The sequence below is a fragment of the Felis catus genome, chromosome E3 (assembly GCF_018350175.1).
Source record: "Felis catus isolate Fca126 chromosome E3, F.catus_Fca126_mat1.0, whole genome shotgun sequence".
In the NCBI taxonomy this organism is placed as follows: domain Eukaryota; kingdom Metazoa; phylum Chordata; class Mammalia; order Carnivora; family Felidae; genus Felis; species Felis catus.
This window is the reverse complement of record NC_058383.1, coordinates 31,515,105-31,530,178: the sequence shown is the minus strand read 5'-3', so window position 1 is coordinate 31,530,178 and position 15,074 is coordinate 31,515,105. Positions and strand designations below refer to the sequence as shown.

General features: G+C 43.6%; 1 protein-coding gene across 3 annotated transcripts in view; it reads right to left on the bottom strand.

Annotated features, from left to right (window-relative positions):
• The window catches only part of TXNDC11 (thioredoxin domain containing 11), a 79,823-nt gene that overhangs the window by 32,496 nt on the left and 32,253 nt on the right, over positions 1 to 15,074 (bottom strand). For 2 of the 3 annotated variants that reach the window (XM_045047714.1, XM_023246824.2), the window contains 2 exons: positions 12,597 to 12,726; positions 2,819 to 2,912 (listed from right to left, as the gene is read on the bottom strand). In XM_045047714.1, the coding sequence (XP_044903649.1) occupies positions 2,819 to 2,912; positions 12,597 to 12,726 (224 nt within the window). The remainder of the gene's footprint in view (positions 1 to 2,818; positions 2,913 to 12,596; positions 12,727 to 15,074) is intronic. The other variant, XM_019820950.2, reaches the window with a different exon arrangement.

Below are 15,074 nucleotides of genomic sequence, written 5' to 3'. Positions count from 1 at the left end.
GCGCCTGGGTGGCTCAGTCGGTTAAGCATCACACTTCAGCTCGGGTCATGACCGTGGGGTTCGTGGGATCGAGCCCCATGTCGGGCTCTGTGCTGACAGCTCGGAGCCTGGAGCCTGCTTCCGATTCTGTGTCTGCCCCTCCCCAGCTCGTGCTCTCTCTCTGTTTCTCTCTCAAATGTAAATAAAAACATTAAAAAAAAAAAAGAAAACAACTTAAGAGAACAGCAAAGTACCACGGAACCAGATCTCACAACTGAACGCCTACATTCCTGAGGCAGGCGTGTACTCTTAGCACTCTCCCAGCACCGAGGCATGAGGCTTCACATACGGGACATTCTCCAAATCCTTGGACAGTGATGGCCGGCCGGCTAGCTTCGAGACAAATGTCAGAGTCCTGGCTGTTTCTAAGACAGTTACAAAAAGACTGAGGCAAAGGAAAGGTGCGTGCGTTTCGGGAACACCCGTGCACTGCGCCCGGACATGTGCTTTCTACCGCAACAGTCTAAACGCTTCTTTGGTTGAGCTCTCTACAATCAAGCGTTGAGTGTGGCAAATGTGTGTTAGGCCTCAATCTGTGGACACAATCTAAACACAGCCCTGCCCTAAAATTTACATTTCAAACTATAACATAAAACAACAACGACAACAAAACAACCAGCGGGCACATGTCTCTCTTACCGAACACCTTACTATTAAAAGTAAAACACCATGTAACCGCTGGGTATGAGAAAGCAACATAGAAAACAAACAAGACGCTCAAGGCAAGATTTCTTTTAGGGCACAGATTATGGAAAGGTATCATTCCAAATTTGTCTTTTGCTTCTAAAAATGGTTCGTTCACCTTAAGTGAGAGGTGAAAAACGATGAATTAGAATGAATCTCAGCTCTCGCAAAGTTCACACGCAAGAGGGTTTTACCAGACCCAACTAGAGTCGCAAGTAAAGGTAATCTGACTGGATTTATTCTGAGAAGAAACGTCATGTAATCATTTGTCACTATTAGTGATTTGGCCAAAGAGGTTCGTTTTTGTCCCTTTGAGTAGTTTTTAGCCATGTATCACCCTCCTTGGCTTAGAAAACAAAAAGAAAACACAGGCGAAAAGTTACTCTCTTTACTTGGAAAGGTTTTTCCAAAAAAGAAGTCCTATTTTGGAAACCTCTGAATGACAAACTAACTTAAGATGAACCATTAGCACATAATATAAGCTAACTGGAAAATAAAACATCCATCCATGATCTAGAAACACCCTCTTCAACTCAGAACTTGGATGCTACCATCATTTCTGGGAAGGACTGCAGATTAGCCTTACACGTGCAATTTTCAGTTGGGACCTCTGAAGAGCTTTCAATTCTAAGAACATTTTTGAGGATCTGCTTCTTAAGCTTTTTTATTCTGGCAGTATGTTGCTTCCAAAATTCAAACTTTCACTCACTAAGTCTTCTCAGTCACCTGAATCTGTGCAGCTCGGAATCTTTCAAGTGGACAGACACATACTCATGTGACGGCTTAATTTCCTCTTGCAGTGTCGCCCAAGATGAAAAACATGAAAACAGTAGATTCTCTGTGCACAAAACCTTAAGGCAGTGTGTATCCCAAAATGGCCAGTCATACGACTGTTCAAAGTATTAATACTCTACCATTCTAATTCCCACCCCCCACCCCCCAAAATGTTGAGGCAATTTAATACCCCAGTAACAGAAGGACAGTTACGTGTTTTCGGTTGATTTACTGGGGGAAAGATGACACAACTATCAGTCTGGTCACTCAGCAAAAAGCAACTGAAACCCCACGATGTGCCAGATGCTGAAGAAAGAACACTAAACCGAAGACACACAGGCCCTACCCTCAGAAGTCTCACGGTCTGGGGAGGAAGACAGACGTTAAACCAATCTCATAACTTCATACATGAACACAAACCATGTCCAGCACTATGAAAGAAACCAAGTGGGTAGCCAAATGAGATGGGGGGAAAGTGTGGGGTGTTTGAACTGGACCCCGAAGGGTGAACAGGGGGTCTGCTGTGTGGGGAGCTGGGCCCGAGAGGCTGGGGAGAACAGACTCCCATGTGAAGAAGAGAGGCAAGAGTGGAGACCAGTTAAGGGCCCATTGGTCTAGTCCAGGGGGTGGGGGAAGGGGCCTGGACCAGAGTGGTAACAAAGGAGACAGACAAGGGAGCAGAACAAAGTGTACCGGACAGAGAACTGAAAGGAGGTTGTGACTGTAACAGAGGAAGAACATGGGCAATGTGAAAAGATGGCCAGGATACAATGTTTAACTTTACAAATAGGGACCTCAAATAAGAGAGGATTCCACCAAGTAAAAGAATAGATAGGTAGGTAAGCAGGTAGGTAGGTAGATAAATAAATTTGAGAATAGTGAAACTGTCAGCAGGCTTAGGCTATAATGTGGTATGACTTTCCTACTTGTAAAAACACTTCCTGAAGGAAACATATTCCTAAATCATGCTACATCCAACTGGCAATAATACAACCACTAAAAACTCTGACCAAACCTTGTACCTACACACTCAAAAAAGATGTTATGCTATCAACTCTCAAGTACAAAACACGGACTTGCAGACACAGGATGACCAAGCCACATTTTTAAAAAGCTAAACATCTAGGAGACTCTATTTGAAACAACATGGTATTGTGTTTGCCAATACAACACAAAACAGTGTAACCATTTAATAAAAATACAGAGAAAAGGAATCAGAACATTTTAAACATATAAACATGAAGACAACGTACACAAAAGAAGGTATCAATATACATGCATTTGCTAAAAGTACTGACGTCTAGATACGAATCGTGTTTACCTTTCTTTAACGAAAGTAACGCTGAAGTGAAGAAGGTCAAATAACCAGGAGGCTGGGGTGAGCCACTGAACTCAAAGTACCCGAGGACTCCAGGCTGTGGGAACAAGAACACAATTGGGTGACTGACGTACGGTCGGCCACGGCGTGACGCGAATATTTTAGGACATCATGATTTGGCAAGTGCCACCTGTCGTGCCTCAGTTCTTAAAAAGCCTAAACACGTGGGGAAAACTGGGGACAGGACTCGGCTTTCCCTCCATTTCGGCAACAAGCGGGGAAAGGACGGAGGCGCAGCTTATGGGGGGGGGGGGTGGTGTCAGAGCTGACACTTCCTTCCCTCTCCCCAAGGTCTCTCCAGCCTCTGCGGACAGTTCTCCTAGGTCCCTGGCGAGAAACCTCACCATCAAGTTCAAGTACTCACGGCTTTTGTTTAGCATCTCCAGGCATGTCGTATCAAGGATTTCTTTGTAACCTCTCTCTGACTTCGTCCTCAATCACTTCCTCTCATTCACTCCAAACATGCCTTCCCACTTACTGGACATCAGGTTCTATCTTTCAGGGTCATCCTTCCAGGGGCTCTTTCCTACCCCCCCACCCCACCCCAGAAGCCCGCCGCCCACACAACGGCAATCCTCCTGGCTCATCAGGCCGGTCTGCAGAGGGCTCGTCTCTTGCTCTCTTGCTCCTCCCCTCCTTCCTATACATGTATTGCCACCTGCTCATCCCATTTCCCTTAAGCTTCACCACAGGGCACCCCTGCATCCTGCCAAGCCAGTTAATTGTCCAGACGTATTCTGCCTTCCAGGTCAGGACAATTTCCTCCTTGTCTGAAGGCTCTGTGGCACCCATTCTGTCTGGTGTTGTTCTAACAGCATCCATCTTAAGAGCCAAAGTGGGAAGGAGTGCCAGGCCTGGAGTCAGAAGACCTAAGCTCCAGTCTGACACTGAAGGGTCTTGGGTGGACCATTCAACGGGAGGCCCCGGCTTCCTTCTCGGGACAACGGGGACAATGCATCATGGGGTTACTGAGAAGAATGGGCCTGAAAGAGCACTAGGCAAATGTAGACTCCTTTTTGGCCCGAAAGCATGCTCTTAATACGTAACTGGAGCTGATTTGATCACTGGGACAAAATCAGATCCCAAAGCTAAAGGAGAAACGTTATCTGTTGGTAAAAGTTTACATCAGCACATGGTACAAAAGAGGAAATTTCTCATCTGTAGTGGAACACACGATCTTTCCAATCTACATCACTTGCTTAGTCTCTTAACAAATGAACTGGTTTTAGAAGCTGAGATAGTCAGAATGCTTACTTCTAACACCTAAAAAAAAAAAATCATAAAAATAATTTATTTTTCCAACAACTTAAAGGAGAATTACAGTGTTTGGGTTCCGAATGTTCCAAGCAAGGCTAGGACGGTGTAACAAGCCTTTCTACCACGCACAAAGGAAGACAAAATCCTGAGAAATTCTAGGCACTTAGTTAAAACTGGGCACAAAGGTTAACAAAAATGTAAACTGATAGAAAACAGACTCATTTAAGTTTCTTTAAATTCTGACCAATGTTCCAAACCCAAATCAAATGGAATAAATCCATTCTGCCTATTAAAAGTTTCGTGGCTAAAAATCAAATTTCACTGCTCACTCGTGTGGCCTGTGAGCATGTGCATATCTACGTGCACGACACAGCTGCACACGTGGTTCTGCACACACACGCACACGTGTGCACACAGCAATGCAAGTAAGAAAAATGTGAATTCTGAGTCTTCAAGGGAAACCCAAATTAAGCCTTTAAACACGAGTAATGGCTGGACCATTTGCAGGGGTCCTGTGTAGACACCTTGACAGCGTAAAGGTTTTCTCTTGCTGATGGTGTCACTGCTGCTGTTTTCTGAGGAGCTACGTAGTTCAGATGAAGGAGACTCTCTTTGCAGAAGAACTTGTAACGAAATTTTCAAGCAGTTTGACCAAAGTAATTCCATAAACGATACGAAGCACACAACCCCATAAGAAAAACTATTTTCACTTCTCATTGCCAAAGAAATGAAAATCCTAAGATTCAACAGCTACAGGAGATGATAAAAGGCTACAGAAACTGTAAAAAAAAAAGTAGCCACTTCGAACACGAGAAATGGGCAAAGTCGATTTCAAGTGTTACTTTTCAAGTATTCACAGTACCATTAATGGTCTGTATTAAATTTTGAAAATTGGCATGTTTCAGAATGTAACTTGAAATATTTCAAAATAAAAAAAGCAAAGAAGTGAGGTGATAATTACCTGTTTATTTCTACTGCCAATTATCACTTAAACGTTACTAAACCGGCTCTGGTTGTGCTTTAAGCAAGACAAATATACCGACCACGTCCCTAGAACTTCCATGTCTCCCAACAGCTGTCTCTGAGCCATGATTAGGTTCCTCCATGGTCCTTTCTTAAATCTGCAAAAGGGGGACTTTGGGGAACACAACATATGCACATTCACATACCAGGACCTTTCCAGATCCAGGCCCCTTGTCTGCTCAGCCGCAAATAAACCCAGGGGGCGCTACAGAGCAGACAACCCTATCCCGCCCCCCCCACACCTGCAAGGCCCTTTCGGATGAGCTGGACGAGCACATAAACCAGGCGCTGGGACACAGGCTGTCCCTTCTCACTGGATGCTGACCCACGTGTAAAGGTCTTCCGACCCCAGGTTCCCACCCCAGTGTCCCGTGAGTCCGCTGCCGGGATGCTTAAGCAGCCACCACGCAAACAGAGGAACTCAGATGCCAGTGTTGTTCTTCCTTCACGTGTGCAACTCATCACAGGTTTAATCAGGACACGGGGCAGCAAAGCAGCAAGACCACTCTGGGACCTCGTCTCCTACCAATCTCCTCTCTGCTCTGGCTCCACCAGCCCGATTTCCACCTCAGGACCTCCGACTTACCGCGCCCGCCCTCTGGAGCACTTTCGCCAAGTTTCCTCAGGGCTGGGCCACACACAGGCTTCACTGTGACTTTCTGCTCAAACCTCATTTCCTCAGAGAGGTCTCCTCTTCCTTCCGAAACAGCTACACTCTACCTCCCGGCCCTCGTGTGTATCCTATCCCTCTTCTTTCTTTGTCTGGGGGCACTTATCTGAAATGACCTCGTGTGTTAGCTTCCTAGAGCTGGGGTAACAAATTACCACCCACCTGGTGGCTTAAAACAAGAGAAATGCATTCTCACAGTTCTAGAGGCTGGCAGTCCAAAATCGAGGGGGTAGCAGGACCGTGCCCTCCCTGGAAGCTCTAAGAATCCTTCCTTGTCTCTCTCCTAGCTTCTGGGTGGCTCCAGACGGAATCTGGCCACACCCCTCCCACGTCTGCCTGTGTCTTCACCCGGCCTTCTTGCCTGTGTCTCTGCGTCCTCTTATAAAGACACCGATTAGCGGGGTTAGGCTCCGCTCTAAGTCCAAGATGATTGCATCTCGTGATCCTTAGCTAATGACACCTGTAAAGTCCCTATTTCCAAATAAGGCCACGTTCTGATGTTCCGGGGGGGGGGGGGGTAGGGATTAGGGGTGGACACTACTCAACTCCCTGCACTTTGTCTGTGTTCCTGTTTGTTACCTCCGTGTTTACCCCCATGAAACAGAGGGACTCTGTCGTTCATCACTACATACCCAGCTCAGACAGTACCTGGCACGGAGCAGGCACAAAATAAACACTTGTGAACAAGTGAAAGAATGGAGACAAAAAGATAAGGGAGACAAAGCTCCTCCATTAAGCTGACAATTCAGCAAAGAATAAAATATGATGAATACCAGACTCTAACTTGACCCAGTTTGCGTGTTTTTAATTCCATTCCATGGGGGTAGAGTATATTCAGCACCTGCTATAATGAGGTTGGAAACAGGCTATTTATAGGAGGCCAGCATATCCTTGTCAGCATACAAGAGTTCTCTACTAAGTGAACACCATTTGCAGGGTGGCATAAATTTCAGCAAATGGTGCATACACCCTCTAGTGGCCGTAACACTAGTTACTTCCGAGTGCTTCTAGTCCAAGGCAATTGAAATATCTCTGTACTAATGTTATTATCACACCCTGAAAATTTGAAACCGTTTCGCTCAGTGCTGTCAAACTATGAATTGATAGAGGCAGTATCTGTTAATTTGCTCAACATTCAGAGTTGACTTTTTTTACTAACAAACAACAGGACGACAGCAGGTGCCAGGCATTCTACTACATTTTCTTCCAAAATACCCGGGTTTTCTCTCTCACCTGGCAATTTTCCTAACACCTGCTTCCCCCACCAAAAGATTCCTAAGATTCTCCCCATGCCACTTAAACTTAAAACAATGGTGGTTTGCCAAAACTGCTAAGAATGAATGAAAGGACATATGCTAAATCACTCATCTTAAATGGATAAATTATAGAAATTCATTAAAAATTACAAGGAAAGAGTTCTAAATAAACTGTTGGCACTGGTGGGTAGATTATAAGGCACAAATCAGATGATTCTGTCAAGGGTTTTAAAAAATAAAAAAGAAAGCATTACTGATGTAGAAGCTAGTGATACCAAAATCAAATGATACCTTAAGAAATACTAAAATTAGAACCGTGTTAGATCTAGTCTCTTTGCAAGTGACATTACCATCACTGAATCCTATTCCCTAACCACTGAACTCAAGAGCCACCAAAATGACCATGTCATATGTGTGTCCATGCTGTCCACAAGTCATCAACTAGACTCTCCTGTCTGCATCTCAAATAGGCAGGAAGAACCCTCCAGGAAGAGGGATTCCAGTTAGTTGGAGTGAATGCAGAAAGGAGAATGTCTTAACAGGGTTTGTCAATGAGAGGACTTCCAGCTCTTCTCCCTCATTGGCGAGTTTACTTCAGTTTTTAGCTACATTCATTATTTACGAGGCTGGTATGATTTATTTTATTTTACTTTATTTTTTTTAAGGAATCTCTACACTGGACATGAGGGTCAAACTCACAATCCCAACCAAGATCAAGAGCCGTGCGCTCCACCAAGTGAGTCAGCCAATTGCCCCAAGGTAGGTATGACTTTAGTGCACATCCGTGAAGAAATTCTAGACCATACCCTGCTTCAATGTTGGGGTTACCAAAGAACACTCCCAACCCTGCAGAATAAATGCAAATGGGCCAATTAATAACAGGAAATGGTAAAACTCTGCTGCTTTAACAGGTCAATAGCCATGGCCCCATCCTTAATCAGCATTCTTAAAAAACACTCCTAAAAATGAAGGTAAGAAAGTTGAAGTCAAATTAAGAGGCCGACACCTTCAAAATTTTTCTATCCTGAAAGAGAAAGGCTCAAAAATGACATAAAATAGTTAAATATCCCAAGTTTTGACCTCTAGATACATAGTCAAGTTTCAACTCCGGGACCTCAAACATTTCTTCATATACAAGGGAGAATCTGGGGAGCAAGAAACTCTAAGCCATAGTCCAGTCTCCACTTAGGGTTAAATTACACCCTCTGTACCCCATCTTCTCAATCTGTTCAGAAGGATCTTATCATTTCTGTCTTACACGGCTATTAGGAGGATCAGAAGTAAAAGCACGTGAACACTGGAGGGCACTTACCAGGGCTAGTTTACACACTCTCGCTTGCTAATAATGAGCTAAGTATTTTGGAATTTACAGAATATTTACAATATTCACCCTCTAATGTCTTTCTGTCATGTTCCATAAGTTAAAGGCAAAATTATTTTCCTCAACATTGCATCTGGGCTCAGAGTCCTACTCTACAAGCAGAAAACCAGGTTAGTGACAAACGGATTCGCACAGGTTTGAGACATCAGAGCGACAGAAGCATATACACATACGGTCAGGATGCGTACAATATAATAAAAGTTTACATTCAAAGTTGTTAACTTCAGAATATCATCACTTCCCAAGGAATAAATACTAATGGCACAATTTTGTGTCGGTCCAAACCACTCACGAATATCTGGATTAGAGACAAACTTACAATTAATCAATATCGTTTTTCTAAAGAGGGGAAACTACCAAATGCGTTCCTACAAGACGTCACGAACACACCTAGAGACATAAGCAAAAAGCAAACAAACCCCAGAAGTACCACAGAAACATTCGTGATTCAGCCTAATTCGGATATACTCAAATTTAAACACACTTGATACTGAAATCCCTATTAATAAAAAATATAAATTAGGAGATAAGGGTTTTGATAAAATTATCTTTCATTAGTAAGATTTCTTTAAACTAGCAAGATCCTTAAGATATTTAGGAGGCATGCTTTTGGGGGAGGTGCACCAACAATGTGAATAAAAGGTCGAGTGTCAGGGAAAGCTCTACTGATGACAATACAAGTCATTCCTGGGGTGCCTGGGTGTCTCAGTCGGTTGGGCATCTGACTCTCGATTTTGGCTCAAATCATGATCCCAGGGTCATGAGAGTGACCCTGTGTCAGGTTATGCACTGAGCGTGGAGCCTGCTCAAAGATTCTCTCTCCCCGCCCCCCACCTGTCTCCCCTGCTCATGTGTGCTTTAAAATTAAAAAAAACAAAAAAACCACCATATATATACACACACACACACACACACACATATACGTACGTACGTATGCATACATATGTGTGTATGTATGTACACATATGTATATATGTGTGTGTGTACGTGTATACGTATATATGTATAGGTATATATATGCATATATATAATTTCTGTCTCTAATCTCCCACAGATAACACTCCATAATTTTCTAGTCAAGGCACTGCTTTATTTTCATATGCTCTCTGCCCTGTTATACGCGGATAAACTTGGAACAATCAGATGGTGGCATTCTGTGTGCTACATGAAAAAAAAGATGTGTTTTTACTAATACCTGCGAGACATCGAAGGCCTTATTTGGGAAAAAAGAGGTTCTCAACTGAGGCGATTTGTCCCCACCCCAGGGGACATATAGCAATGCCTGGCTATTTTTGGTTGTCACAGCTAAGGGGGGAAGGGAGTGCTACTGGTATCTAGCAGGTGGAGGCCAAGAATGCTGCTAAACATTCTGGAAATCATGGGATAGCCCCCACCCCCAAACACAGAATCACCTGACTCCAAGCGTCAATCAAGCTGAGGTTGAGAAACCTTAACTGAGAGGAACATCCAAAAGTATATGGTACTCTGGAGTGGGGCCTCCAAAAATCCCTGTATCCTTCCTCTCTCTACTCAACTCTCAAAGCCATGACAGTGGCTTCATTTCTGGATCTAGAATTGTGCCATTGTGCTATCTTATAGACAGCGCGTATGAAACCCAGACCACATCTATGCAGTGTTGGTACGTCTCACAAGTTGAATGGTTTCACGAGCCCTGTGCTGAGCCTGACTCCTGAATTCTTCCACCATTGATCAAACATTGTCTCTTGCCAACCAGACAATTTCACCTCAGTGAGAAGCAGCCCAGTGACAAAGATGAGACCAACATAATAAAAGCAATCTACCACTTCGGGAGGAAGCGTTTTCAAGGCCGGCAGAAACCACACAGGGCCCCATCCTGGTCCTGTTTGAAAGGCAAGCTAATCATCATTGGACATCATTCTAACTAAGTGGGCTGCCGGAACACAGCCTTGAGCCGGCACGTCAGTGCATCTGATGTGGACTCTGTCAAACTCGGAGCGTCATCTCTGAAAGCACCGCTGAAAAGCAGATTCAGAGAACGCGGAGGCTAAAGGTTAAGGAATCAGCCTTGCTGCTGTCCCTATGAGGGACTTGTCTCTCTCCTGCAGAGCCAACCAAAGACACATTAGAGAGGTAATAAATACAACAAGATGAGAAAGAACACTGATACAGATGTTCAAAGGCATGGTCTGAAAAATACTTCCCAACCAATAATGGATGAACCTTCTTCTGCCTGCCTCTTTCCAGCCTCTAAACTTCACCCGGCCAAGACCGGAGGGATTATCTGAGCCAGTTCACTTAACTCACAGATGAGAAATCTGGGTAGATGAAAAATCTGCGTAAAACTCAGAAATCAGAGACCGCAAACGTCAGGGCTACAACGCAGGCCTCTAGCAAGCCCTCCTTATCATGCGATCCCTGCTAAGAACTGGCTCAGAACTCTCTGGATACAAATCTCCAACAGGGCATTTGAAGATAATGAAGCCGCCTCTTGGTGCTCTTATTACAAGGCTAAATGATATCAACTTTTTCCATATTGTGTGTGTGTGTGTGTGTGTGTGTGTGTGTGTGCGCCACAGCTCCTCTGGCATTCTGCTTTACTTTTGAGGAGAGACTGAATGAAAATGTAAAGAAAAAAAATTAGGTTGTGTTCTGTAAAAATCCCTACAGAGCCTACCTGAAGGAAAACCTCTTTGCCCCTGCAAACAAAAGATTTCTTATGTAAGTAGGGAGTTCCAGCAAGTACTATGCACGTGGGGGGTTCTCTCAATAGTGCTGAATATCCAGGATTTTTCCATGATGTCATTTCTACTGCTAAATTTTCATTTCTTGGGACTACATCCACTAGGCATTTTCATGTCTTACGTAATTCCGGTTTATAGATGAAAACATGGAGACTTAAAGAAGTTAAGTAGCCCACAGGCCACATAGCTAACAAGTGACAGAGCTCGGTGTCCTAAGTCACCATTTGGCTGTACTGCCTCCGTGCCTCTGTCATCCACTGCAAATCTACATGAAAACCCACTTCCCACACAATTCTTACACCTAATTGTCCTTGTTACACCAAAGGACTAGGCCCAGGTGCCCTGCCTCCTGGTATGGTTCCCGCCCACCAGCGTGCCTGGGAAGAACGAGAGCCAAGCCCACGAAGGGCACAGAAATCTATCCAGTCTCCACGTAAGGTCAAGGGCACATTCGCACTAATTCACATCTGGGAACTTACAGGCTCAGCACCTAGATATTAACACCGCCGCCCAGGAAATCTACCCACACTTAACAACACATCAAAGAGTGTTGCTAACATGACTGAAAAAGCTGTGAGGTCCCAGTAAAAGAAATTCATGTCCAGTCTACAGAAAACCTCCCTAACGCAAAAGGTAAAATCCAACCCAGTCACAATTAGTAAATCCCTCAGTGAGGTCTGGATTCATAGGGTTTATCGCTCAGGTACTTATGGTCCTGATTTTGTTTTATCTAAGGATCATTTTTACTTTCTATACCCAAATGTGATTTACACTTGTTCCAGTGAATATTTTTGTGGAACTATTCTTATAATCTACTGAGATTATTTTAAGCTTTGTACCGGCCTCTGAAATAGTAAGCTGTCCTGAACACACACTGAAGATCCTACGAAAATGATTTACCACGGGATGAAGCTGGCAATGGGAAAGCAGCAGAGAACCATGTTAGGAAACTTTCTGTTAACAAGGCCTTGAAACAGTTATGCGTTTTATAAAACAGAAAGGCACATATTCCTAGGTTTTTTTAAAGCTAAACTACAACTAACACAAAAAAACAAGGAGTTCACAGTAACATGCCATGAGAGTCAAATAAAATGTTTAGACATTTGCAGTGCATAAAAATTGTAATTTAATTCTTATATCCTCTAAGTTCATCACAAGACAAATTGAAAATTGCTGGAAATTCCCAAATGAAAAATTCACAAGGTTTTACAAGTGTTCTATTCCCTTAAAACTCACTTGGCCAAACCATCCCTATAATCAAGTATCTCAAAAAGCATTTAAGTGGAGCTGATCTATAATGCGATCTTTTCAATGCTGCAAATCAGAAAGTATAAAAAACCCTTCTAATGTACACAATCCAACACCACCCGGTGAAGCCTTGGGGACGGGAGGAGATATGAAAGACAAGTACCTCGTAGTTTGAGAGAAAATCTAGTAACTCTGATTGAGATGGGATGTAGAGAAGTGGTTTCATCACCCGGCGGACAAACTTCTCAATGTAAACAGCACTCATGGGGCCTTTGTATTCGATTGGTCCAAAACTAGTACCAAAAAAATAAAAAAAAATAACAAATAAAAATAATACACCATGCATTAGACCTGTTACGTGTAACTGAAATCATCAACACCACAAAACGACAATGTCTCGCTTTAGGATCCTGACTGCTTCACAGGGGAGTAGCCTTCTGTGTCCCAGAAGGTGAAAGGCGGGCCAACTAGGCATTTCATGTGAGGAGAGGTACAAACAGCGACTGCCCTTCTATGAGCTTAATTCAACTGCAAATGGAATTTCAAAGCAGAGAACATTCATTCATTCTAGCCTCTAGAAAAGAAAAAAAAAAAAAAATCCCCAAACAATATGTCTTTAAAAAAACAAAACCAAACAGAGAGGCAATCCTGGAAACTGACCAAAACTGCTAAAGGATTCCAGGATCTTAAGTACATAATTCAACAAGCAGAATTTACTTTTACACATCACTCTTATGTTTTTTTATTGTTTATTTATTTTTGAGAGAGAGAGAGACAGAGAGCGCGCGAGAGCATGAGTGGGGGAGGGGCAGAGACAGAGGGAGACAAGAGAATCCAAAGCAGGCTCCAGGCTCTGAGCCGTCAGCACCGAGCCCGACGCGGGGCTTAAGCCCATGAGCCATGACGTCAAGAGCTGAGCGCAAGTCAGAGGCTCAATCGAATGAACCACCCAGGCACCCCATACACAACACTCTTAAGTAAGAAACAAGGTACGCAGTTGGCCCTTGACCTACTAAAATGTACTTATTAAATATTCCCACAGGCACTTACACAAGGGATCACTAAATCACCTTACCTATTTGAAGTTTTATTGCAACAAAATAAGATAATGTGAAGGGACAAAGCCAGGGACCTGCGAAAATGGTCTTATTTTCCTTTCCAGCTCTGCTGAGGGATGCCCAGGAATTGGATTTAGCATTGCTAAGCAATAATACCAACATTCAGTTATCCTTCTAAGCTAATCAGAGTCCTCATATGGCTTTCTTCAATCTTGCACAATACAGACATTCCTCAAATATAACTGAAGGGTATGTGGCGGGGAAGTGGAGTAAGGTGAAATTCAACAACTCCATAACCATTCTTCTGTCCACACAGAAAGTGACATTATGCTTCCTGTTCATTGCAGCAATAAACAGTCAAGAATTACATAAATGCTGCGAGATCCCAATGGTAAATGGTTATGTAAACGAACACACACACATAAGGTGATGCGATGACCACAATTCCTCAGTGTGTACTGCAAAAGACGAGCCCAAACAAAAGAATGTTAGCATGAAAAAGGTAAAAACATCATTCTACATGCACAGCTGGGAGACAGTTAACAGTTCTATCAATTCAAGACTTGTAACTAACTTAAGCTCAAAAATTACCACCGCCACGACCCCCATTGGCTGCCAACAATGCTTAATTTAAAGGAAGAAATCGAAAAATCATCTGATAATTTATTTTCTTCCGCAAGAAGGGGTCAAAAATCTGGAAACCTCAGCTACTCAGGCAAACAGGCTCCGGGAGTGTTGCTATAAGGATCCCAGTGACTTGTGAAGGCGGAGGGAACCTCGGAATGCAGGACGCACAGTGCATTTTACCAACACGCCATCACTGCCACGACCACAGGACAGGCTGGTCTACGGCTGCAGGGCCTCGGGGAGAGTGTTTTAAGAAACGACTCCCTGCTTCAGAGCCTTTAAAAAACTTTCCTCCTCACTGGTATCAACACACGCCAAAAAATGAAATCCACTTAAGCAAAACAGAAAATCTACGAATTTCTTCAAGCAGCTACCACGACACTAGTTTAGCCGTTACAGAAACAGCAACAACAAAAATACAAACTGCAACATCCTGCCCAGTGACCGGGCCTAAGTGCCAGGTGTGCAAGCGCTATTAACCAAAACAACCTCAAGTCTACTGACTGGTCACAAGAGAGCTTGGGTGAAGAAACGCATTCGTTCACATGCGTTATGTATAAAACAGAGGGCTTTTTAGGTATTTCTGTGCCTGAGCACTTTCTTCTGTTTCAGGTACACTGGGCATGCTGGATACTGAAATGAGTAGGACGAGGTCTGAACTAATTTAAACAAGTAACACTCAACAGGCGAAGAGGAGGGGCCACACTTCGAGGGCAGCAGCAACCTCAAATCCCTCATCAGGAAAATGAGAAGGCTGGACTAGATGCTTCTAAGGTTCTCTGCGTGGCCTTGCACTCTTTCTATAAATCTAAGAAAACAGGGTAAGACAATATACTGCACAGCCATACGGCCCAAAATGGTATTTCGCACTGTGTTCAAGGGAACTCTCCTGATTGCAATATCACATCAAGCTACGCCCACCTCTGGGCAGCTGGCGTGCTTACCTAGAGTTGCAA